At 37.1% G+C, this 25978-nt stretch overlaps 4 protein-coding genes and 1 pseudogene across 7 annotated transcripts; 1 reads left to right on the top strand and 4 right to left on the bottom strand.

Moving 5' to 3' along the window:
• The first annotated feature begins 333 nt into the window (after window positions 1–333).
• Window positions 334–2345, top strand: LOC148914313 (uncharacterized). 2 transcript variants are annotated; one of them, XM_089043738.1, is made up of 4 exons: window positions 453–628; window positions 874–969; window positions 1122–1896; window positions 2057–2345. In XM_089043738.1, the coding sequence occupies exons 3-4, from the start codon at window positions 1272–1274 to the stop codon at window positions 2260–2262; spliced, it is 831 nt and encodes a 276-aa protein (XP_088899864.1). In that variant the 5' UTR covers window positions 453–628; window positions 874–969; window positions 1122–1271; the 3' UTR covers window positions 2263–2345. The 2 variants fall into 2 exon arrangements, with proteins under 2 accessions (XP_088899863.1, XP_088899864.1); XM_089043737.1 differs by lacking the exon at window positions 874–969 and having other exon boundaries at window positions 334–628.
• A 568-nt stretch (window positions 2346–2913) lies between these two features.
• Window positions 2914–10689, bottom strand: LOC103339393 (uncharacterized). The gene is made up of 8 exons (XM_008242676.2): window positions 10107–10689; window positions 8941–9309; window positions 8418–8677; window positions 7344–7485; window positions 6788–7159; window positions 6556–6687; window positions 5677–5805; window positions 2914–5567 (listed from the first exon to the last, which is right to left on the bottom strand). Exons 1-8 carry the CDS (start codon window positions 10230–10232, stop codon window positions 3324–3326), a joined length of 3774 nt encoding a protein of 1257 aa, XP_008240898.2. The 5' UTR covers window positions 10233–10689; the 3' UTR covers window positions 2914–3323.
• A 5375-nt stretch (window positions 10690–16064) lies between these two features.
• LOC103339394 (protein CYTOSOLIC ABA RECEPTOR KINASE 4) lies at window positions 16065–19372 on the bottom strand. Its single transcript, XM_008242677.3, has 8 exons — window positions 19161–19372; window positions 18733–18943; window positions 17935–18185; window positions 17732–17858; window positions 17367–17641; window positions 16846–16978; window positions 16667–16753; window positions 16065–16420 (listed from the first exon to the last, which is right to left on the bottom strand). The coding sequence occupies exons 4-8, from the start codon at window positions 17771–17773 to the stop codon at window positions 16295–16297; spliced, it is 663 nt and encodes a 220-aa protein (XP_008240899.2). The 5' UTR covers window positions 17774–17858; window positions 17935–18185; window positions 18733–18943; window positions 19161–19372; the 3' UTR covers window positions 16065–16294.
• On the bottom strand, window positions 17836–18832 carry LOC148914314 (protein CYTOSOLIC ABA RECEPTOR KINASE 4 pseudogene; annotated as a pseudogene).
• A 1380-nt stretch (window positions 19373–20752) lies between the features above and the next one.
• Window positions 20753–25556, bottom strand: LOC148914315 (E3 ubiquitin-protein ligase SINAT2). 3 transcript variants are annotated; one of them, XM_089043741.1, is made up of 5 exons: window positions 25391–25542; window positions 24938–25090; window positions 23522–23881; window positions 21696–22082; window positions 20753–21517 (listed from the first exon to the last, which is right to left on the bottom strand). In XM_089043741.1, the coding sequence occupies exons 3-5, from the start codon at window positions 23669–23671 to the stop codon at window positions 21197–21199; spliced, it is 858 nt and encodes a 285-aa protein (XP_088899867.1). In that variant the 5' UTR covers window positions 23672–23881; window positions 24938–25090; window positions 25391–25542; the 3' UTR covers window positions 20753–21196. The 3 variants fall into 3 exon arrangements, with proteins under 3 accessions (XP_088899867.1, XP_088899866.1, XP_088899865.1); XM_089043740.1 differs by lacking the exon at window positions 24938–25090 and having other exon boundaries at window positions 25391–25556; XM_089043739.1 differs by having other exon boundaries at window positions 23522–25536.
• Window positions 25557–25978: the final 422 nt, after the last annotated feature.

Below are 25978 nucleotides of genomic sequence, written 5' to 3' on the forward strand. Positions count from 1 at the left end.
AATTACATCATAAAACAATATAGAGCCCGAAATGATATAGCCCCTTATTGTGGCTCTAACCACCACATTTAGGGACCCTTCATTAGGGAGATTATAAGTCTAAATTATAATATTTAAGAGTTCTTTAGATTATCACTTGTATAGTAAATAGATATCCGATACAAGAATAAGCATAACCATAAAATGTCTATTTTTTCCTTCAAATTTTAAATAAAATGAGTAATCAATCTAGAAATTTTGGACCATTGGTGATTAACCAAAGATTTACCACCGCTTTCTCTTTGTACTCTTATTTTTTTCTTATATACAAAAATAAAATGAAATTACTGCATTGACCTGTAATTTAACCAAGGAAATGATTGACCTAAAAACTAGGATTGGCATCATTTGCTTGTTTGGGGGTTTTTTTTTTTTTTCGGAGAAAACGTTTTATTTTATTTTTTAAATGGCAATAATTAGAAGAGCTTGGGTTTTACAGTAAGCGGCTCTGGTGATAAAGTAGCGGTGGTGACAGTGGAAGTCCAACTTCACAATTGTTAGGGTTTAAAGGCAGAGGAATTAGGATTAGGGCTTTGCAGTGAGAGGCTCTCAGCTTGCATTCGCCGTTGAGGTTCAAAGGAATAGTTGGGTAAGTGGATTTGGCTCTGGTCATCAGCTAAAACAAAAGAAATTTGAAAATTCCGTTGAATCAGACAAAGCCTTGAACTTCTTCTCTCTTCGTTTTCTTTCTGTGCTTTCAAATTTCCAGTTCTGGGTTATTAGTTGTATAATTCTTTCATGCAACAAATTTGCACACAGCGTTTGCTTCATTGGAAAATGGAGGCGAAAGAGAAAAATGTGAACACTGAGTTTCATGTTCTTGTTTTTTCTTAGGTTCTGAAACGTAAAAGGAACATTTTTTGCTGGGCCTGGTTGTTCCAGAAAAGCTAATGATTGTTGCAATAAACTTCCAATTCAAAAATGCTTGTGGTACCTTTCTGCTTAATGCCTGAAACAAAGTTGATGTTAGCTTAGAACTGAGTAATTAATTATCTTATTATCAGTCTGAAATTGAATGGTTTGAGTATTTAAGTTTCAGTTTCAGGCTTGACAATAGTTGGTTTCTTCTTTCTTATATGCAGGGGTTCTGATAAAAAGATTAGTGTAACCGGTTGTGATAACTAGTTGAACCAAACTACTTTTGAAATAATAGCAGAAACCCTTTCGGTTCATTTTGATTTATCAATAATTAAGCCTTTGCATCCCAAAAGGAAATTCAGTTGTTCTCTGCAATGAATTCTGTTTTCTCATCGCAGTCCCTTTGCATTCCTCTACCTAGCTTCCAGTTGCTACCTTGTCTTCAAAGACAACCTCATTATACGTTCCCCAACCGTGTCTGTTATCGGAATCGTTGCATCTCTCCTCTTTCTCTTTCCTTTCCTTTTATTCCGCATCAGGCTTTGCGTGCTCGGCGATCATTTTGTGGTGCTACAGCTCCACCGGATGAAGGAGTAGTCTCTGTAATCAACTTCGACGATTTTGCTGAGAAAGACTGGTCCTTTCTTGATTCCGCTGATTTCAGTTCTGGTCCAGATTATAACCTAAACATTGATCGCATTATATCTGCGGGAGAAATTGAAGAAACTTCAAGAGTTATGGTTTCAATTGGTTCCGAAGGATTTGTGGATCGGGTGGTTGAATCATCACCCTGCAATCTCTTGCTTGTTGTCCATGATTCACTTTTTGTGTTAGCTGGCATTAAAGAAAAATATGACAAGGTTAAGTGTTGGCAAGGAGAATTAATATATGTACCTGATAAGTGGGCACCTTTAGACGTTGTGTTCCTTTATTTCCTTCCAGCCATGCCCTTTACATTTGATGAGGCGTTTGGAGCACTTGCAAGGTGTTTTTTGCCAGGTGATTTTCTTGTATCAATTTTTCTTTTCATTCATGTCTGTGTTGTGCTACTGCTTCTCAGCCTCGATAACGTGTCATTGTTTGACTCGGATTCATCCTGGCATGTTATTCAGGGCTCACCCTGAAGTTGCATTCTGAGTTATGGCTGTTGCTTGTATAGGTGCAAGACTGGTTATTAGCCATCCCCAAGGAAGAGAAGTTTTAGAGCAACAACGACAACAATATCCAGATGTTGTAACTTCTGACTTGCCTGAGAAGAAGACTTTACAGGAAGTTGCAGCACAACATTCTTTCGAGTTAACCGACTATGTTGACGAGCCTGGTTTTTATCTTGCTGTATTAAAGTTTAGTGGGGCAAGAAACTGATAGTTGATTCTTGAGAGTTCCTTGTGCAAGAAACAGTGGATTCAACTGAAAATTTATACTTGCACCTTTTTGCCTGCCTGCGTTATTTTTCTTTGGTTTAAGATTCTTATCTTTGGGCCATTTCCCTAGTGCCAGACACTGAGCCAATTAGCCTTTTGCTCAGTTAGGCTTTTGTTCAAGAATTGAACTCCCGTTTAATCAAATTTGTTCACCAAATGATGTGTCAGGTACAAAAGTATTTGAAAACGCCGTTTAACCCGACTTCTCTTCCCAACTCGTGGCATGACTTGGCTAAACAACATCCATCACATTAATTAAAAGAAACGAAAACACATCTTATCTCTGCAAAACCTGAACTTCATCGAGCCGCCTTCTCTTCTCTAGACCCTACCCACAAATGGAGAGCCTCCTCCCTCAGTTTTTCTCCTTCGGTTGTTTCTTTCCTTTGGCTTTCAATTGTGTTGTGTAGAGCCATGCCATATGCCATTGGAAAAGGTGGATGCCAATGATGACTTGAATGGCAAACAAAATCCAAAGCCATAAAAAATTTGAGGTAACAACGCAGGAACGATTTTAGTGAGCATAAAAATAAACATTGATTCTCAACAAGTTTGCATTAAGAAATGACAAATAACTTCCTCATAAGCCCCATTATTTTCATCAGCCAAGAAATTTCAATTAATTAACTGACAATGTTTTAGGAGGCTCAAAATCCTAAAACAAGTACAACAGATGGGACTGTTTCAGCTCTGAAATACAAAAAGAAAATTTCCATACCAATAAATTCTTCATTTAATAAAAGTAAAAAGGAAAAAACAAAACCTGGCCTCTACAGAATCTTCAAACATAGTAGCACTCTCCCTTCTCTATAATAGACAAAAAAAAACGATGGGACAACTTGGATAACTAAAGAGGAAAAAAAAATACTATGAGCTAAAATTGGAATTTTTCAAAGGAAGATTATTGTGTACCATATACCAGGTACCACAAACCTTCATCACCAAATAAGAAGATAGAGACTGAATTCCTGAACAGCCACCTCACACCTTCTTACAACTACATCAGAAGAATGAAAACCTTATGCCATTACTTGCTGCAAACAGGTTGTATTCTTCGATAGTAGCCTCTTTCTTATTGCACGCATGATGATCATTCTCAACATGATCTGAACATTTTTGTGGAAAATCCCCAACAGTCTGTTCTTCCAACGGCATAAGATTTGAATTACATCCTGGAGGATCAACAAGAGGGCCACCATAATGGAATAAGGAAAAGCTATCATTACTCGTATGCAATCTGCCAGAATTATCGTCTTGTGCTCGTTCTCCACTTGCCGGTTCTTGCATTGAATACGGTCCAGATGGATCCACACTCTCTGTATTAGCTTCATAAAGAGATTCTTGCACACCTGGGTTAGAAATTTGAGTCTGCTCCTCTGTATTGATGGCTGGATAAATTGGAACTGGGCCAGGGGTAAACAAGGGAGTGGGTACATGCTGCACAGGACTATACGGCATGCAGAAGCCTGAGTTTCCATTCATACCATACCCAAGAGGGCCAGCATATAGATAGTGGTTGGGATGAGGAAAAGACATCATTCCACTGTTTGGGGCAGCAGGCCATGAAACTGAACTTTGGTGATAGTAACCCATTGAAGGAGCTTGAAATAAGGGAAAGTGTACATTTTGGTTATGCATTGGAGTAAGCATGCCATGATGCTGAGAACCCACACTAATAGCAGACAAACCATTATCAAATCTCTGAGCAATATTTGTTGATGGATTCCCAAGAATGTTACTCCCTGCTCCATTCAGTGAAGGGCCACTCAGTGCCCTGCTTTCCATAGACTCCCCTCTCTTTGCATCCAGATTATTCTCCATACTATGGCACTCTGGGAATCCATTTTGAATGGATAAACAAGTTTCTTTTCCTCCTGATTTCTGGCTGGCATCTTCTGAATCTGAAGTGGAAGAAGATTCCTGATTTCCATGATTTGACGAGGTTGTATTGCTGTCTCCCTCACTGAGGCATGATGAGCAGTTATCAGAATTAGAACTGCTGCCGACTGTGGAGTCAGAAATTCCATTCAATGCAGTGTCAATAGAATCCTGTGCTCCTGCATGAAATCCGTTCTGACAACTGACATCCATTCCTATGCTGGATTTTCTTAATTCCTTCAAATTATTAACTTCATCAACTTCACCTGAATTTACCACAATATCACCTGTACATATGTCACCAGATGACTTCATGTTTTTATCTTCAGACTTGAAAGCAGATGACCTCAAGGTAACATCAGAGTCTGAGTTACTTCGAGGATACTTTTTCGTTGGCTCTACGGGCTCCCAAATTTTCCTGGGTTGAGGCAAATCTGTACCAGGATTGTCCCCTGAATTGACTTTGCTTTTGGGTCTGGCACAACTATCACGCATGTGTTCTACTTGGTTATACCTGTTACCACGATAGAATTGCTTAGAAATATCTAATGCAGATTCCGACTTACTTGCAGTTTTGGTCTCCCAGCCCACTCTGGCAGCAGAAACATGGGGTTCTACCTTTGCTCTATATTCAGTATTTTTGTTACAGTTGCAAGAATGGAAGTCATATCTGTCACTCATCCGGTTGCTGGGGGAGAGGAACTTCTCAGTAAACTTAGGACCACTATGCCGACCATTGGACTTTGGGCCATTCACTCTTAATTGCCTGTTTGATCCATTGATGCCCCTTGAGGAAGTCTCCAAATTATCACCATTACATCTCGACTCAGATCTATTAACCACAGAAGCACTATCTGAAACAGCAGCATATCGGCGCCTGTCAGACCACTTCAAAGATGCATCAAGTTGAACTTCTCTCCTAAATTTCAATCTCCGTCGAGAAAACTTTGATTGTTCAGCTATAAAAGAACCCGTACCACTTTTCCCATTGCTAATTTCACCATCAAAACTATCATAACAAGGATCTTCAATTTTTGAAATAATATAATCATTTTGGAACTGTTCATCTGGAGTGTCAGGAGATCCAGGTCTAGACAGAATATCATCACCAGCTTCACTAACTGAATCCTTGCAGCTAATGGAACTATTAGGCTCCTCATCAGCAATTAGTGATGATGATTCTTCCTTTGAGACATCGTGAAGATCAAGAGTTTGATTTGCTTCAGAACATTTCTTATCTTTATCCTTTTCTTTCCCTTTCAACCTCTCCTTTCTTCGTAGCTTTTTCTCTCTTTCTTTTGTCCTTCTCCTCTCTTTGCGTTCTTCTTCCTCGCGCTTTTCTTTTTCTTCCTCTTCCAGAAGCTTCATCTGTAGGAAAAAGTACAAAGCCGTCAGAAGTGTTTCTCCTGAAACTGAAAATGGCTCTTCTGGTTTTTCTTCCTAGTATCTTATCTTTAAATATAACAAGATTTAAGACCTGCTTTTCAAGAGTAATTATATCTTTACAAGCAACATGAACTCGTTCTTCCAGCAGCTTTAGTGCAAGACAAACAAAGATGCTATGCGCATTTTGGCGAGCTGTTCCTTCTCTAAATGCCTTTTCCACCTGAAAGAATAGCATTCACGGTCAAACATGGTATACTTAATATTAAAGTCACACAACGTGCATACTCATAAATGTGCCAGCATTACACAAGCACATAGTGAGTAACTGCACAGCGTAGCGTGGTGCAAACATATGTTTGGTGCTCGAAAGCCATAATATTTTAACAAGGATAATGCTTCCCGCCTTGCCCATAAGGAGAAACTCCTCCTTGCTTACTGATGTGGCTCAGCCAAAATCTGATACGTGCCTCTTTTGTGAAGAATAATTAAAGTGAAAAATAAATGCACCTTTGAGAATTTAAAAAAAGGACAAGTGTTAGTTTGTGGTTGAGCCACATTAGTAGGTAAGGAGAAGTTCCTCCTTATTCTGCTATGAAGACAAAGTGTACACAACTTGTGGCTAGTCAAATTCCTTTTCTTCCTCTTTCCCCACCATAGGTTCTTCAACCTTTAAATACCATTTCCTCAATAATTAAAACAAAAGGTTTAAATAGTAATACTAGTGCACCATTGTGATTGCATTACCCTAGACACCATTCACCTCACCACAATTTGTGTCATTCCTTGCATAACAAATATAATTATCCCTCTTTACTTTCCACAATCCACAACAATGTCTATATAGACTGAACTGTATACCTAACTGAGTTTTTAGAATAACATGAATGAACATATGATCACCCAAAAGGTAATCAAACAAGGAGCGGAGTTTTAAAAAACAAAGACAAGCTTATCAGCAGAATGAACATGCCTGCTCCTTGAAAATAACAGTTGCAGCATCTAGAAGAAATTCACGAGCAAGTTCAGGACTCTTCGCATGTTTTTGCGGACGGGAGCATTCTCCATCCAGCTCATTTCCATCCTTGTCCATGGAATCATCATCCTGAAGAAAAAAAACATTAAATAAACATAACACATTAGTTTTAACCCCTTAAGATATAAGTCTCAATTGCCTATAATAAGCTTTTCTGGATCTTAACTACCTCTTCTTCCTCTGCCTCTTCAGCATGCTCAAAAAACCTTCTGACAGTTTCTCCTCTTGTGATTGTTACATAGCCATCTCCAACTATAAGCCTACAGTGAACACATTGTTGACCCTTCAACGCATGAGCTTTTACAGAAAGCTCAGTGCAGCGACCATCTAGTTTCCAAGCCCTCAGGGTGATAAAGCATGCACTTAAACCACCAAGATCAAGGCCATTGACCTTAACACTTCCATTCATGCCAACATTTTCAAATTCCAGAATGTCAGATTTTCCCTCGCCTGTTCCAACTGCCCATTCAAAGTGATGGTAAGTCCCGACGGTATCGGCAAAAGTATGGCGCCAGTCAGCTTGGACTGTGCCATCGGATACCTGTGATGACATAAAATAGACATCACATCATCTGTATGTATCATCAAAAACACTGCATAAATAAAGTGACCCCACTATCAAAATTTCGTATCTCACCAGTTTTGCTCATGGATGACTTAGAGAAAACAACAACCATAACAGAAATCAGAAAAAGTCAAAATTAAAGAAACATATGAGGCCACACCTCATACTGAAAGGCGGAATCTGCAACACAAAACCAATTAGTGCATCGAGGTTCCCTCCGCAAGCGCTTCAGCTCCTTTAGCTCCTTGAACTCACGGATTACATTCCTTCTGCAATCTCTGCAAAATCTCTTGCTGTCAAACCTGTGACATGAACATCAAAATCTTAATACAAACAAGAACACTATAACATGAATTCTTATAAAGCGTGCAGCATGAATTAAGAGTAATTGATGAGGACTTCGGAGATATCACGACATAAAGAACCTATAATGTAACTCTATCAAATTTAAAATAACCTATAACGGCCAGATGTTATGCAAAAAGAAAAGCCACTGATTGTTTAATAATTCAAATAAATTGCAATAGAACTAGGAATGAACAACCAGAACACAAAGATGTAAGAATAAAACAATCCTATGACACATTAATTAGTAACAGGGCAAACCTTTTCTGAACATATATATACATATATATACAACACAGCCACAAAACCACACCCACTATGAATTCAAAACAGGTTGTTTCTAAATTAATGATGCCTCATCAATACGGCTATGCATTACTTTTTACATTGATAAGACTCAAATCTTTAAATGTTTAGGGGTCTTGGTGGTGTCTGTTACTGAATCCAGGAAAAATTTATCACCTACAGCATATCACTCTTCATCAAATTCAGTTAATATGAAGGATGCATTTATCCACTTCGAATATGTTGCCATTCATTATGTATCTTCTGCAATATTGCCCATAAGACAGATTGCTCTCCTTACTGTTCACCTGCATATTTTTTGGTGAGGAATTTCAAATACCCAACATTATACTTACTAGGTGCTTGAACCCAAATAAAAATTAATTGACCCTTCAAGGGTACACCAGCTGATATTGGACATCTATTGTTCCAAATTAAGCTACTTTTCTCTTCCCGATCAACTTTACCAGGCTGAACATCCCCAATATCAGTATTAATCTTGCAGGTCCAATAACTGAAACTTGCTCCGCTATCTCCATTATCTGGCACTTCCACTGTTCTATATTTAATTTCAAGCAGAAGGGATAAATAAATGGCTAATCACCTGTACATAAGCCTCTCAATAAAATCCTCTTCCTTCATCCTAAGAAGAGACTGCCGAGTTTCTTCTCCAAGTGCTGACCAAAAATCCACCAATGTATCGCAAGAAAGCCTGGCAGTGTGCAATGCACATGTTTCTCTTGTTCCATGACCTCTTCCATAACTTGCCATTCCTTGGCTTATCCAACCCCGACCTCCCCCACCACAGGCATCAGGATAAAGCAATTCACGTTCTCGTTCCCTTGCACGCGCACTGTCAAACACCTGATTCAAGCAAAACATCAGCTACTATAATGAAATTGGATAATAAATTAAGGGAGCTGATTTTCCCACTCCTCTTTTGTCCACTTACCCTCCCTTTGTTGGAAATTGTATGTACTCACTCCTCTTTTGTCCACTTACACTCCATTTTTTGTTATAGTAAAAAGTATTAAAAACAAAAGGGAGTGTAAGTGGACAAAAAGAGGAGTGGGAAAATCAGCACCCTAAATTAATCTCATAAAATTAATAAAATCATCAGAACTTACATTTTGAAGTCCCTTGAGAGACTTGCAATACAAATAGCAATCAATGAGTGTCAATGACCCTTCACGTGTTATCGTCAGACCACCCCAAGGATGGACAGATGGATCTGGGATTTCATCATGACACCCATTAGTAATACTTGACCCACCATCCTTATGATTTTTTGAGGCTCTTGATCTGTTGCAGGATATTTGCCCATCTGTTCCCTCCTGCTTCAAAGACTTTCCATACATGACAATCTGCAAAAATCCTTCAAGCAATAACCCATTGCACCGAGAGCAGTACATGTTCTTACGAGCTTGCTCAAAAAGAGTTTGCTTGTCAATTATGAGAAGCTTCTGCCGAGCTTGTGGCGACAACTCACTCCAAAACTGTCAAAAGTAAATAGAACTTCATAAGAGACTATTCACACCATCAATAGTCACAAACAAAAGGAATAATGTGCAATCTGTGTATTGAACAATGTTATCCTTACTACAAGGAAATTTCTTATTAAACCCAACTACAGCCACCAACGTATTAAAGGAGCCCGAGTCTTAGGACCAGTAACTACGAAAAGTATATCAAGACGCAACAAACACAACTTTTCTTCCTGTTGCATGCTTGTGCGGATGAAGAGTCTACATGTGTTTCGGTGTGTGTCTGTGTTTTAGGTTCCCTTAGCATGCAAGCCTGTAAGTTTTACAATGACCTAAGCACCACAGGTGCATTAGACTTGGTATACCGAGATGCTCCATTACAACTAGCCCACCAGGAATAATCAAAATCATAACATTTCTTTCTATTCTACTTTATACGTCCTTACCTCGCATATGAAGAGCACTTTGGAAACAAAATGCTGATGATAAACACTCTCTGATAATGGTAGACATTACGCAATTCTCAACTCATATACATAATTAATCATAAGATTATATCTATATATACAAGTAGAGTGGATCCGATAAACAAAACACTAGCATTCCAATCAAAACTAGACCTCCAATAAACAATCGCACAAATATAACCTCAACAACACCTCCATCAGATAGCTTGATAGTGCAAGATCCAATTCAAACTCAAAGTGCCCATTAAAGTCATTGATAAAACACGATACAAAAAAGTGATCCATATCAATCTCAACCCATTACAAATGCACAAACTGAATAAATTAGAAATAATTGAGTACCTTCTGGAGCTGATTGTAGCTAACATCATCGCGATGCTTGGACCAAAAGCCGTTGGGCGAAGAGAGGGAGTAAATGGGCGACGACCCATTACTGAATTGGTCATTTCTCTGAGGTAAGCCGGGCATATTTGGTTCAAGCAGTCATAGAATTCTCATTCACCCGCCCTTCCCATCTCCAGCAACGCGTTCAGGGTCCGATTCGGATCCAATCCGATCGATTATCGAGTATCAAAAACCGAAATTAAATCGAAGAACATTTAATTTAGGAATTATAGATCGAGGAGCGAAAGGTTATTGGATCGAAATCAATTGCGTTGGAGGTGAATCTGATTATTGGGATTGCGGGTTAAATTCAATTGAATTGAATTGGATTGGATTGGATTGGATTGGATTGAAGGGATGAGAAGTAAGGAAGAGATTCAGAAAGAGAGAGGGATGTAGTGGGGTTTTGGTTGAAGACGATGAGATATGGTGCTGCGTATATATTTGTAGAGAGAGAGAGAGAGAGAGAGACAAAGGAAGGCTTTGGGAATGGACTAATGGTAGCTATAAGGGAGGCACGGGTAAAACCAAATGAGACAGAGAGAGAGAGAGAGAGAGAGAGAGAATACTGTTACGATACAATTTACAGGATTTAAAATAAATAAATAAATAAAATCACAGATAAATTAATTTTTGGGAGTTTCACTAAAACACCCAAAATGGGAGCTGAAATTATAAAAACCCAACAAAAACACTTTATAAACACACCCAAAACTCATCATTACACACACTCAAAACCCATTTATAAACACACCCAAAAAATATACAATTGTTGACTTTGGGGTTGATTTTGGGTGTGTTTCTATGTTTAAATAGTGTTTGGGTTTTTTTTATAAATACATGTCTAGGATTTGGTTTATTTATAAATTTGTATTAATTTTTCAACAAACAAAAATCAATATACAAATTTGTAACTTTTTTCTTTTCCACTTTTTTTTTTCCTTTTGGTATGGAATTTTCATTTGATAGCAGTTTGATATGAAAACCGATTATTAGTAATAATACATACACACATACATACATACAAGAGTGTGAAAGTACTTACTCTAGGCTATATTGTCAATTTCATCTCTGCTCTATTAACCGTCACATTTCTTATTATATATAACTTATACGCCCACAGATCGGATTTGTTATTCTCATTCTTGTTTGATTAAATTAGGTGTGAAGTAGGGGTGGTTGCGGTTCGGTAACCGCGAATTTTTATTCAAACCGCAAACCGACCGACTATTTGCGGTTTGGTGATTTTTGAAACCGCAAACCGACCACGTTTTGCGGTTTAAAACCGCGAGTTCTCAAGCATTCACAAAAATATAAATTCACAACCTAAATAAATAAATACACAACCTCAATTTCTCAAACATATATAAATTCACAATCTCATCAACTTCTCAAGCATTCACAACCTAAGAAAATTAAAGTTACAATTCCAAGCATTCCAATTAAAGTTAAACTTCTCAAGCATTTCAATTCCAAATCCTTTAAAGTTATAAACCAAAAGGAAAATGTAAAGCAAAATGAATTAAAGTTACAACAAAAAAGAAAAATTCAATTCAAAGTTAATTAAAGTTACAAACTAAAAGGAAAATGCAATGCACCAATGTTACAAACTCAAGTGTTGGTGGTGAGTGGATTTGAAGAACTCCGTTGTGTTGTTTGAGCACCAATGTTATTTACAAATAAAACAACATAGTGTAGTACATTTTATTATAAGAAGAAGCATAAATAACATTAGTATAAATAAACTAATTACTTACAAGTTGTCATATGTTTCATTTCCTTGTAAAATTCAACTTCATCATCCGTATGGCTATACTTTGCGGTTTGCGGTAACCGTAAGTTTTGAAAATCAAATACCGCAACCGCAACCGCAAATGCGGTTCGGTTCTTAATACCGTAAATGCGGTTCGGTTTACCGCGATTGCGGTTTCATTGCGATAAATTGTCGGTTAGTTTTTGCGGTTTTTCAGTTTTTCGGTTTAAAATACCACCCCTAATGTGAAGGCCTCAATATTGTTTTACAAAGAAAACAAAATATTTAATAAAAATGAAAAAGATCACCATACTTCTATATAAATTTCATTGGGACTCAAACAATTTTTTTCCACATCCAACACCAATAATATTTTCTCGAAATTCTTATTTTACCCAAATATAAAATTGAAAATAAAAAACAAAATAAATTCAAGAACAATGAAAAACAAACCAAAACCAATGGAGCCTCGTTCTAATGTGATAACCACCAAATCACTATGGTATGTTTACTTATAAGTAATGGTATAAGAAGAAATATAACTTAGTTGATCTGATTCTTAGTTTTTGAAGTATTTCATTAAGGATTTTAAGGTGGGACCCGTATATTACATGTAACATCCCATATTGACCAACAGAAAGGGGGTGATGTGCCTTATATGTACATGGCCACCTCCACCTAGCACGAGGCTTTTTGGAAGCTCACTGGCTTCGGAATCATGAGAACTCCAAAGTTAAGCGAGTGGGGGCTAGAACAATCATAGGATAGGTAACCCACTGAGAAGTTGTTTGTGAGTTCCCAAAAACAAAACCGTGAGGGCAGAAAGGGGGCCCAAAGCGGACAATATCGTGCTACGGCGAGTCGATCCGGATGTGACAATTTGGTATCAGTGATTTAGGTTCAATTTCCTGTGGACTCTGCACCTTGTGTGCATCCTTAAGTTTTGGCACGATAATGTGTTCCGACACGGAATGGCACCTTGTCGACGCTAAGGACATCACAAATGGTATTTGAGATTCTTGAGTTTGTGCTTCGTGATTACCATGCACTGGTATGAATGTCTAAGTTCCGGATTGGGAAGTGTTGTTTGGCAACGTACGCCTTGGATAAGGTATGGTTGCGTGGAAAGAATTGATAAAAGAAAGGAAATTTGTATATTATCGAAGTTGTGACTGTTGACTTTAGAACTACGTGTGGCTTGATCCCTCAGTAAGGGTACGTAGGTAGCCTAGGGTCCCACCCGAGTATAGCCTCGAAATAAACTATATTTAAAAGGTTTGACCGATTCTGAGTATGTGATTGGTTTTCGATGTGGTTGTTGGATTTGAATCCTAAATATTACTGCTGTTGGGTTCGGTTTTGATTATATTGTATATTGGGCCGAGGCCCCTGAGACCACTGGTGATAATTTATAGATGGTAGTTGTTGCATGCTGAAAATTTGTGGAAAGCATTATTGCCCTTCTGCAGGTTGAAAATTTGGGAAGTTATTTTATGTTGACTGCAGTGGTATTCGTAAAATTATTTGAGTTCCTTAATTACATTGCTAGTTGTTCTGCCTTGAATCATTTGAAGGCCAGAGGTCTATTATGTAAATTACATATTAATACCTTGTGCATGCCTCCAGTTGTGTTTATAAATTGTGTTTTCACAGGTTAAGAAATTTGGGAAAGTCCAATTTATAGGGGAGGCTCAGTCGAAATTTCAGCAGAAAGTCTCGTGCCCTTTATCCTTAATTTTGGAAAAGATGATATAGTATCAGAAGTGGGCCCGGCATCGGTGTGATGTCCAATTTCCACAGATTCGCCTCGGGTTCCGAGGAATTCGGGCGGGTCCTGTCAACTTAGTATTAGAGCCACTATGTCGTGTGGTGCGAGTGTGCCGACGAGGAAGTCGGGGCACTAAGGGGGGTGGATTGTAACATCCCACATCGACCAATAGAGAGGGGGTGATGTGCCTTATATGTACATGCCCACCTCCATCTAGCACGAGGTCTTTTAGGAGCTCACTGGCTTCGGAGTCATGGGAACTCTGAAATTAAGCGAATGGGGACTAAAGCAATCACAGGATGAGTGACCTACTGGTGGAAGTTGCTCGTGAGTTCCCAAAAACAAAACCTTGAGGACAGAAATGGGAGCCCAAAGCGGACAATAGAGTTCTACGGCAGAGTCGATCCCGAGATGTGACATTCATGATTCCTTATGTGTAAATAAATGCAGATGTCAAGAATGGAAATCATTCAGTTTATTCTTATTCTCTAACATGTAAGTAAATGTGTCAGTCCAAGCCCAAATGGGTTTACACAATCATGAATTAATTAGCTCTTAATTACTTATATAAAGACCGTATTTTAACTCTTGATTAAATATATAACTTTGCTGCGAATGGGGTCTAGCCTAATGGAAAAGAACCTTAATTTGCAAATCAGTGGTCTCAAGTTTGAACCCCCATAGTACTTTGGTAGTGTGCGTGTGAGAAAACACCCCATTCCCTTCCTAACTTTGACAACAACAAAAAAAAACATACAACTTTGCTCAATTAATCAATTGCCCCGCCCATAAGTTTATGTTACCATCTCATTCACCAAAACTACTATTCACCTCTACTGCTTGGGACATTTTCCATTCTAATTAACCTGGTAGTGGGAATAACAATAAGGTTAATCACAAATAATATTTACAAATTAGAACTCATTCTAATTATGCCCTCCATATATGAATCAATATATTCGAGCATTACATTATCTTAACTCATCGTTAATGTTTCCACACTTGAGACCCGATTATCCTCACCATTCGTTAATTTCAATACCACATTGTTTGGATGCTATATGCAAGAATACCGTCCATATCTTGAGCCATACAAGTATAGTTCTTGCAAAAAGCAAGTAATCGAAAGTATTTATATGATCATTTTACTAGTTATATCCGTGCAATTATACCTTTTTTTTCAAAACGTACTTTTGAACATGAACATATACAAAATAGATTATTTAAATCGTATTGTCATATTGCCGAGTAAACACGCACAACAAGTGATTAACTTAAATATTTATTAGAGTGTCACGCTTGCTCGCCCACATATATACTAATAATTGAACATAAGTGTGGTAAGTATAGCCTAAGTAAGGTGAAATTGTTTTCCAATTCTATTATTACCAAATTAGCATGCTACAAGAAGCACCCCAAATATTTTATTCAACAATGAGAAATTATAAATTATTGGAACCAATTTAACAAAACAAAAGAGAAAATTATACTAATAAATCTTTCAGCGCTCTTGTCCCTATGTGGAGGTTGTGTCGACATTTTTCTCCTTTGGTTAGGAGGATGGGGCATAGTGTAGTCATTCTGTCGTCAAAACATGAAGTTCAAACAAAGTATGTATGGGGTATTAATTGCTCAGTAAAAACAAAATATTATCAAAATATTTGATGAGGGTATTAATCTGCCCCCTGTGTTTGGTGTAGCCCTTCTGGGCCGTTTGTTCTAGCCTTTGAGATTTTTGTATTTATACTGCGCTTATGACTTTGACAAGAAAATATATATATATATATATATATATGTTATCAAAATTGACGTGAATGCTAGTGCCTTAAACATGGGAATAAAATTGTGTCATATATGGACCCCTCTTTTCTGTGTGTATGGCGATCCCATCCCATGGATTGTCTAATACCAAGTGGGGCCAAGTCAATGTACGCAGGAGACTGCATTGTAATGTGAAAATGATATATACTAGCTTTTAGACTTTTCTATGTGGATATGGAACACAATTAGCTTTTAGAATTATACTCGGCTCTGTTTTTATTCTTTGCTCTCATAGTTATTGATGGATATCCATAAAATTTACATTCTCAAAACGTATAGATGAGATTATCTTTGTTAGATTCGACTTCTCTTTCAACGTAAAGAGTCATTTTGTACCATGTTACATCTCCTTTTTTATTTGACGAAAAATATAAAGAATTACTTTGTACCTTAAATAATCAATCATCATGTTAATCAAAAAAGAAAACTAAGAAGATGTGAGATTTTCTCAAGAAGTTTGTTCCGTAAGAAAGAATGACCATTGCGTTCGATCCGAATCACAATATCTAACACTTACTCAAGTGACATGAGAATTAAAAATATGCAAATGCAAAAAGGTTCATTAAACTAGAGGAATAACTAAGTAGCTTGCGTTTTTAATGAAAGTTTCACGATACCATCTACCAAACGCAAATGATCTTTCACCGGGTATTGAATCAGATAAATGACAATGCAGAACATGCCCTTGTGAGAGTTTCTTGTTTCAGTGGAGCAAAATGGGAATAGGTTTACAAACAAGAAAGATACATTACAAAGCACACACAAGCCAAAGTTGCTCTATTCTGGGGTTGAATTGAAAATTTGTTAGGCCTTTGAATCTGGGCCTGCAGGTTTTGAGTTAAGCAGTGGCTGTAGAGCCTTCACAACAATCGTCATGTTTGGCCTGAAGTCCGCCTCATACTGAACACAAAGTGCTGCCACTGCTGCCAACTGAAACATTCAATGAAAATTAATGGTTAGAAAAATTGGTAATTTGAATCAATCATTTATCTATCGTGTGATATATCTAGGTGGCCGCTATGAACCTGCACGCTTAAAAATCAATATTTTCTTATTTACAACGCTAGCAAAAGGAGTGCGGGTTGACAAATTAGGAGTGTGAATTGCATTACGCTATAACTATTTCCAAAAATTGTTCATAGTAAGATGGTTAAGAGAAGGGATGCTAAAGCAGACCTTAGCAATTGCCTTTTGTTGGAAGTCATTGTTTAGCTTGGGATCAATACACTGCTTCACTTTGTCTTCACTCAATCTTGGAGTTGCCTGTAAAGGTTTTTGTGTGTTTATGTTAGAGGCTTGAAAAAGTAGAACTAAAAGCAACTGAGAGAGTCTGAGACAGTGAGAAAAGTACATACCCAAGTAACAAGACTCTGTTGCCCCTTGGGCATTGTATGATCTACAGGTTTTCTTCCTGTCAAAAGCTCTAGTAGAACAACCCCAAAACTGTAAACATCACTCTTCTGAGTAATCTGCCCTGTCATGGCATACCTGAATAATAAAGAAAAGCAATGATTTTAAAATTAGATGGGAAGATATGCATTTGCTCAACTTTGTTTGAAGATCAGAAAGGCTGACTCTGGTAATAGAAAAATTATTGATATATATTTCCAGACTTTCTAGCAACATAAGATGTTTACGTTCGCAGACTGTGAATCCTGACCATAGATTAGAAGGTCAAGATTCAGAATCTGGCAAGAAAACATTATGCTGTATATTATACTAACCTTAATATGTAAACTATGCATCTCTTTCTAACCATTGCAGGGGACAGAGTATATCAAACTCACGCCAATGCTTAACTTCTAAGCTAGTAATATTATTTATATTAGGTAGTAGAATCATGTCAAACATTCAGAAAACAAGAGCTAAGGCTTACTCAGGAGCATGATAACCAAATGTTCCTAAGACTCTAGTCGAATGCAGTCGCGCAGCTGTGTCAGATGACTGATTTGTCAAGTTGAAGTCTGCGACTTTGGCGACGTGGTCATCAAAGAGGAGGACGTTGCTGGATCTGACATCGCCGATGAACAATTGAAGGTTGAATTTTTTCGTGCAGATACTCAAGGCCTTTGGCTGCACCATAGGCAATTTTAATTCTCTGATTCCAAGTAAGAACTGGACCTGGTTCAGCCCCTTGTACTCCTTTCCTTCCTGCACTTAGAACAACAAATCAATGAATCGGTTTCCAACAGAGACAAATGTACAAGCAAACACAAAAACCAAATATATAACTCAGAATACCATGTAATATGTCATGTAAAGAGCCCATTGCTGCAAACTCATATATCAAAATTCGATTATTTGCGTCCAAGCAATACCCCATCAACTCCACAAAATGCTCATGCTTAAGTCTTGACACTGTTGATAACTGCACAAGATTGATTCAAAATTTTGAGTAAAATGTGCAGCATGAATGTGGAAATAACTATGGCACAAAATCTTACTTGTGCTGAGAAATCGGAGTCTGGCTCTTGTGATGTATCCAACTTCTTTATTGCAGCATTCTTACCATTACTCAATTTTGCATAGAAAACTCGGCCATAAGAACCTTCTCCTATCAACGCCTTCTGACCAAAGTTACCCGTTAACCTATTCAATTCATCCAATGGCATAGCCGGTATTTCGATCGGTAAGGCCTTCTGTGGAGCTCCACTTTTGACCGTATTGGAACTCCTTGGCTCTCCTCTGTCATTGCCTGTAACACACAATGCAATGGTTTGTAATGCTTGACAAGGTGCATAATTTGTGCAACAAGTAATGCATGAAAGTTGATAAAATGTTGGACATTCTAGCTTGATGTATATAGTTGACAAATTCTCTAAGAACTTAACTTTTTGGGGTTTCAAACAAGATATTTTTAAAGTTATGTAATTGTCTAACATGGTATCAGAGCTCTAGTTTCAAGAGACGGTCGGTATGCAACCTTCAAACCCCATCCACCTCTTATTCTTTTCAATTACATTAGAAAGAATCGTTGAACCTTGACCTATCTTGATCCTCACCCTAACTCATTTATCCACCCTCCCTCATGCACAAGATCGGGGTTCATGAGAGGGAGCGTGTTAAGGAGTTAAGCTTTTGGAGTCGAGTGATCGTCTAACATACTTGAGCTAAGATGTTGGGCAACCAAACTGCTAAATGCTAACAGTCAACACCAACCTTATGGACCTCACAATGTAGCAAATAAGAAAACACTACCTATTCTTTTTAAGAGAGAGAAAGAAATTGGAATAAAATAATACCTCCTGCTCCATATGTACTTCCACCTCTAGGTGGGGCAGCGTTATATTGATTAGCAGGTGGACCAAAGTTTTCCTCCTCCGCACCCCCGCAGCACGACATTGTTCAAAGTTGTGGTGGCACACCAAAATCAACGGCCCATGTAACACCAATTACAACTAGTGCTACCAATTTTATTCAGCACCCAAAACAATTTCTGAATAAAAATTGTTCCTGCAATTCCAAAAATTCCCATATCAAATTATAATCTTTATAATGAAACAAAAAACCTCCAAAAGAGGACAAATTAGCTTCCAAATGGCATGCTCTATGTTCCTTTTTTGTCCCAAATTTATGAAGAAAAAAATTGAACAAAGAAACCATCAACAAATTAAGATCTGTTTAGTTTCAGGGTAACCCAAAAAGAAAAAAAAATCATAAGGGTAATTACCTATTGTCAGAATGCAACCAATCACAGAGGTAATGCCAATATTCTACAAATTTTTTTTTTTTTTTTTAAAAAAAAGGTGAAGAGAAGAAGAAGAAAAAAAAAATTATTTGAATGATGAAAATGAGCTGATGGGGGAGCGGAAGCGGAGGGGAGGAGGGACAGAGAAGAAACAGAGGAAACAGAGGAGAAAGAAAACAAGATTTGTGTATTTTGTGAGGGAAGGGGTCCGTTTTGGGACGACGGAGGGCACATGCTTCTCTGTTTCGCGGGAAACTCGGCCTACGGGACTTTAACCGCTAAAACCAACCCTACTTCGTCTGCCTTTACATGCCCCCACGTTGCACGTCCCCCATTTTATTTGCTATTTTTCTCATCTTTGTGAGATTGATGTGCCCATCCAACGGCCCAAAATTCACCGGGCAATTCATGCTTTTTATTTGCTGGTTTTCTTTTATTTCTTGGTCCATGCAATGCAACACTGATTTTATTATGAGTTTTTATCACGTTCTGTCCTTAAACTTTTCAAAAAATTTCATTTCAATCATTTGAATTTTCATATCGCCTTGTTGAGCAAAAACGTGAATTTTATTTTATTTCCTTCGTTGATGAGCTATATTTGAACGAAAATACCATTTAAAGTTTATCAATTTTAACGAAAATTTTGATGGAATGTGATAGTATGACTCAAATTGATGTGTAGATAAAAAATTAACGACCCGCATTGATTGATTTCAGAATTAAAAGACTAAAATGAAGACTTCAAAAGAGTTTAGGAGCCGTTTGTGATAAAAATAAATAAATAAATAAGAACTCTCTTTTATTATTAAATTCCACAAAAGAAACCAATTGGAAAAATTATTACAGGGCTTTTGACAGACCCTTGTAGATGAGGCTCAAAATGTCTCTGATTTACAAAGTCATCCTGGCAACCTAAAGTAGGGTTTGGATCCATAGTAGATGCTTTGGATGATAATTGTCACATTAAGTTTGATATTAATATTACGCTTTAGCAGATAAGATACTAACTAGGATCATATAACTATCTATTTGTTAATTCTCATCTTTTGATCCTACAATAACAGCTCTTACTCAGAAGTTTGCTGCTTGCTTGCCATAAGCTTTGACCATCCTAATGTAACCAATGTAGGTACATTCCTTCTCTTAGACTTATTTTACCTGACTAAGAAGTCTCTCAACTTCAAGAGACAGAGAGAAGACAAGAAGGAGAGAGAGAGGTAATGAAACCGGAATATGCAAGTTTTTCTTCCCAATAAGTGCCCTTGTTTTCACAAGTGTCGTGCGATAAGAGAGAGAGAAATGGACAATGAGACCGGGATCTACACCGTTTTTCCCCAACAAAATGTTGCTATCATGTCATGTTCCTGTCACATTTTGTGGTCAATGGATTGACTGAGTTAGGCAACAGTCCAACCCAAAAGCATGTAGCTGCTGTTCCATGACAAGAGAATGCAGTATTTTATTTTAGGTGAGCTTAGAAAGCTATAGAGAATGTTCTCTTGCTATCCATCATTCCAGTCAACTGAATTTGAAGTAAAAGAAAAACTCTCGAATGGATTCAGAACAAGCCAAGCAAAAGAAAATCTCTTGAATAGATTCATCAACTCAGGCCATATGGTGTTAATGACCACACTGCATCCGAAACACATAGGTACAAATACATGGCAATAGGTGTATTTAGATACATATGAAGCCAAGGACTTCGTGTCAGTCTTGAGGGTAAAGCATACACAATAACCAAACAAAATTATTGCTTCAAAACAGGGACATCCTGCTGCACTTCCATCAACCCATCGAATAATTCAGATATCCATTTCGAACACTAGGTTGCAACTCTGATCTGGCAGGCAGTCAGCAGATAAATCAGTTTGCAAAATACCCTCAAGCTCAATCACTTAAACTCCAACTTTAAACGAAAAACCCAAACGAAATACATTTGATGCTTCAATATGGGGCTACCCTAGCCATTCTCAGAGTTTTTAACTGTACACCTAAACACAAACCATCTATCCAGATCTTCATTCTTCTTTCCATATACGGCCAGTAATCCTCAACTTTAGTTCTTGCTTATCCCCACCAGAGAAATACAGAGCTAGATTCCTCTGAATAATGAGTCCATCTTGGCTGTCACGAACTTTTCTATGACTGTCCCGGATACTCCTAGGAATTCCCTGCCATATTAGCTTACGGCCATTTGCGCCAACTTCCAAACTGTAGCTGAATTTCTTAGCCTCAATGTCATCACCCATGAATCGTAAAAAGGCCATGTAGACTGGAGCCATGCCTAGCTGGAAGGCTTCAAAGTGCAAACAGAACTGTCTTCCAAAACAATTAAAGACCTGCAAGAGAAAACAAAATTCAAGATGCAGGTCAGACTTCCATATATAGAATAGGTAGCCAAGAGGAATCAATAAGAGGCATAGCACAAAAGATGGACCATAACAAAAGGAGGGTTAAACTACCAGATTTTATACTTTTTCTTATAAAAATGTTCAACAAAATCAAAGAAAAACTTACAGTTAGCATCCAAGTCGCATTTTCAACTTCATTTGGGTTTGCTTTAACATATCTATGGTTGAAGGTACACCCATCATGCATGTCAACCTTGTGATCCTCCTTAAGATGCCCAACAAGAGTAGGGATATCACCCGTAACAGAGCACTCAGATCCAGCATAAGGGCAATTGTATAGACGAAACCGACAGTGTTGCTCATGTTTGAGCTTGCTGTAGTATGGAAATATATCATGACAGCCTAAACTCTGGTATCTGCATGGAAGTTCCAATGATTCAGCAACTTTCTCCAAAGCCAAACACCTTATATCTCCAAGTTCATAGCGGCAAGTGGGACAACAATTGTGCACCCTAATCTTGCAGTCTGAACATAATGTGTGACCATTTGGACACTGCAAAATAAGAATTTAGAAACATAAGGATTGATTAAAAAAGAACATGTGATATCGGATCATAAGACACTGCCCCTAGGGTTCAATTAAAAGAAGATAAGAAATTAGAGACGAGAAAGTGATAGAAATTGGTCACTTCAAGGGGATTCATGGAAATCTGACCCCAAAAAGTCAATAAGCAAAGAATTTTATCACTTGAGTAAAAGGCACATGGGGCATTGCAATTTACTGAATTTAGTGTTCAGAAAACCTAAAAATTAAAAGTAGTAAAATAAAACGGTTTACTCCACTGTATAATAGACTCTGGATAGTACGAACAATAATACAAATGATTGAATAAATTAAGTCAACAATAACAACTAAAATGAAGGAGTCACATCTACACTACAGAGACAAATTTTTTTTTTTTTTTTGGCCGAAGAAAGGGGGATTGCATGATTGTTCTATCCAATTTTACATACTGAACTGAGTTTACAACAAATTAAAGCAAAGAAGCATCACAGAACTATCATGCAAACTTATCATAAGATACTATATGAAGATGATGAGTCCAGACATTAGTTTCAACTGTCAATCCCAAAAATAAAAAAATAAAAAGCAACCGAAGTTTACAAGTCAAGCCAAAACAATATTCCTCTACAATTGCAAAGCATACTCTTCAAACCCTCATGAGAATTATTTTTTACACTGGAGCAACCAAACTTCCAAAAGATATTCCCTCCTTAAACCATCCACTCCACCACTGGAAACCGACAGTTAAAAGCTTCATTGACAATGAGCTGACCCCACACCTATTAAGCCTAATACTCAATGTCATCTAAACTAAAAATATATAATCCACTACAATTACCTACACCATATGTGCTACCATGTATGCACCCATAACATTTTCTTTCCTTTCAACCATTGCTTTGTTAATAATTTTCCCATATGTAACGAGAAAAGTAAGAACTCTAGCCTCCTTCATGGAGGCTTTACAGAAAATCCCTCAGAAAATAATATATTCATGTCTTGTCAAGGTCACTTTGGTTGGTGGGGTGGGGAAAGGGGGGGAAAGAGCCTTTATGCTTGAAACCATTAATTCATGTCTGTTGCATTTGGTCAATAATTTCTTTTTTCTCATTTTTCTTTTTTAAAAGTAATTAAAAATGCAATCCTATGTTTTATCCAGTGATGAGAAGAAGTTGACTGTAAATAATATTTAATTTGTAACATCATTTAAATACATTATAAAACATTTAAAGTGAAGTAAGTAGAAAACATTTCATGATTGCAATTGCATTCACTGAATGTTCTGCCATAGGAAATATAAAGGCAACACCAATAAATTTTCAAAGAATATTATAGGCTGCATGATTTTGTGATATATAGTAATATTAATTTCAATTGTTAAACAGAAAATTCAGGTGAAACATAACATATCTGGACTGCAAATGTACCTGATGAATAGGAGGGTACATCAAATTTGTGCAGACAGGGCACTCAAGTAACTCATGCACGCCATTGGTTGAATAAAGACCATTTTTTCCACCCAAACCAGGGGAAGTTTTATTGAGCATACTACCTGTCTCCAACTTTGCCATTGCCATGTCATAATCTGAACTGTTAAGTGAGACTCAAGAACCCCCTTGCAAAATGACCCCAGGAGTCACGAATGATTCAAATCGAAGAACCCCTTGCAAAGTTCCCCAAGAAGACACGAGTGATTCAAATCTTAAAAAAAATTATGGCTCAAAGACCCAAAACTATATTCAACTTGCCCTCTGTTCCACTCTCAATTCTCCATGGACATGCTATTTCTGTCAAACAAAATATTAAAAAAACAAAATGGTATATCACATGCTATGAATGAAATACTTTCTACACAATTTATTATTCAACTCTTGTCCAAAATCCAGAAAAAACACAAAAAACAAGGTTAGCATCAAACTTTCATGAAATAGACACAGTATGGCACTGGTTAGTCAGCGCAAAACACTTAGAAATGTTATGAGATATGAGCAAAGTCAGTTCAGTTGATGCAACCTACAGTTGCTTTCGGATATCTAATGAGCTTGGAAAAGACTCCTGCTTGGCAGCTAAGAGATTCTCAATCTCCTAGGGTGGACCTTACACCTATAAATATCTGGATTTTTTCATATTAGCTCTGTAAGTGCCCTTCTAGCTCTAAAAATGCTGGAAAATTGATTACTGGTATGAACTGTGGAATTTGTTTTGATAGTGAGTATTACAAGAAAAGGGTGCAGTAAGTTATGAATTTCCATAATTATAAAATAACTATGTTTGCTTAATATCTCTAGTTTAAAAATCAATATCCAACTGTTATTATTGCATAATTATTATGGTAGCAACAAAAAAGTTCATAAGAAAAAGAAGAAAGGACTTTATAGAGATTGGAGAAGAAATCATGCCCCTTGAAAATATTTTGAAGTAAAAATGGAAAGTCTTTCTGCTTTAAAAGTGATATAAGACAGAAGAACGAAGTTAAAAGAAATCATGATAAACCAAAACCAAAACTGAAACTTCCATTTCCAGCTTCCATTGTTACATAGGTAACAAATTTGCAGATTTATAAACATATTCAGCAAGATGAGGACAAACTCAGATCGATTCAGAACTGGGCTTGACTAAAACCCACATTCGTCATTTGCTCTAACAACAATAAGTTTGGAATTTGACAAGAAAAACTTAAAACTAAAGCAAATCCCATTCCTCATTTAAAACCAAGCAACCAGCTTTTTTTAATTTTTTAGGACAAAAGGAACCAGCTTACTCAATACAATAAACCCCAATTCAAAGCTGCACTACAAAACAATTCATCAACAAGAGTTTAAACTAAGCTTTCCAAAGCCTACCTTCTCACCATAATCATTGATGAAAGCAAATTTCAGAGAGAGAGAAAACAAATTCCCATACAAATTTCCACCCAGATACCAATTTTCAAACTAAAAGCTGGGATTTTGCCAAAACCTAACTTCCCTCACTTTAAAATAGCAGTATGATAAATCCTGCAACAATAAAAATTAAAAATTAAAAACAAAACAAAACCCCATTCCCCTCCAAAACCATTACTAATCAAAAGAAAAAACAAAACCACAACATAAAGAACAAAGAACAGACCAAAACACAGATACCCAGACGAGATTTCCAAGCCAAATGCCTCCACGAGCCACCAGTTGAAGCAAAATAACAACTGGGTCTCGCTCCTAAATACTAATGCAAACAAAGAATTGAGATTGCAACACCTCAAACAAGAACAAAGACAAAAGAAAATCGAACGACGAGCCCAGAAACAACACGCGTATTACCCGGATATGGAAATTGAAGAAAAAGAGTGCCTTGTTCGCATCGGTGCTGGCCATCGATGGCCTTTGTTGTCTGTATGCTTCAGAATCACTAAATGTGTTTTTGTTTTGTGCTTTTATCTTGGTTTTCTTTTTGTTTCTTATGTGTTTTGAAAATAAAATATTCGGTTTCTGTTTCTCGGGTTTAATTTCTTAAAGGTTTGAAATTGAACACAAAAAAAAAATTACTCAACTATTTTTATTTTATTGTTTGTTAAATTAAATTTTACCCAAGCGTGGACCAATTTTGCCTCTACCCGCACGCGATGTTTGAATATTCCAGTCTTTTTGTTTTGTTCTTTTTTGTTTTTTTTTTTTTTTTTTGTTTTTGTTTCAAAGCACGTTGACGCCTTTAATTTCTACAATGGGACGCTGCTCGATTTCAAATAGGGTTCATTTGCCTGATAAAAATAAATAAAATAATAAATAAAAGGCTATGAAATTTGAATTCCCAAATTCACACAGCTCCTATTAGGTTTTTAATGGATTTTTGTGGGGTGATAACAATAGGGTTGTAATTGTTGCCAAATAAATATATTTCCTACAAAAAGA

This window comes from Prunus mume, unplaced genomic scaffold (genome assembly GCF_029339155.1).
Source record: "Prunus mume cultivar Tortuosa unplaced genomic scaffold, ASM2933915v1 scaffold21, whole genome shotgun sequence".
In the NCBI taxonomy this organism is placed as follows: Eukaryota; Viridiplantae; Streptophyta; class Magnoliopsida; order Rosales; family Rosaceae; genus Prunus; species Prunus mume.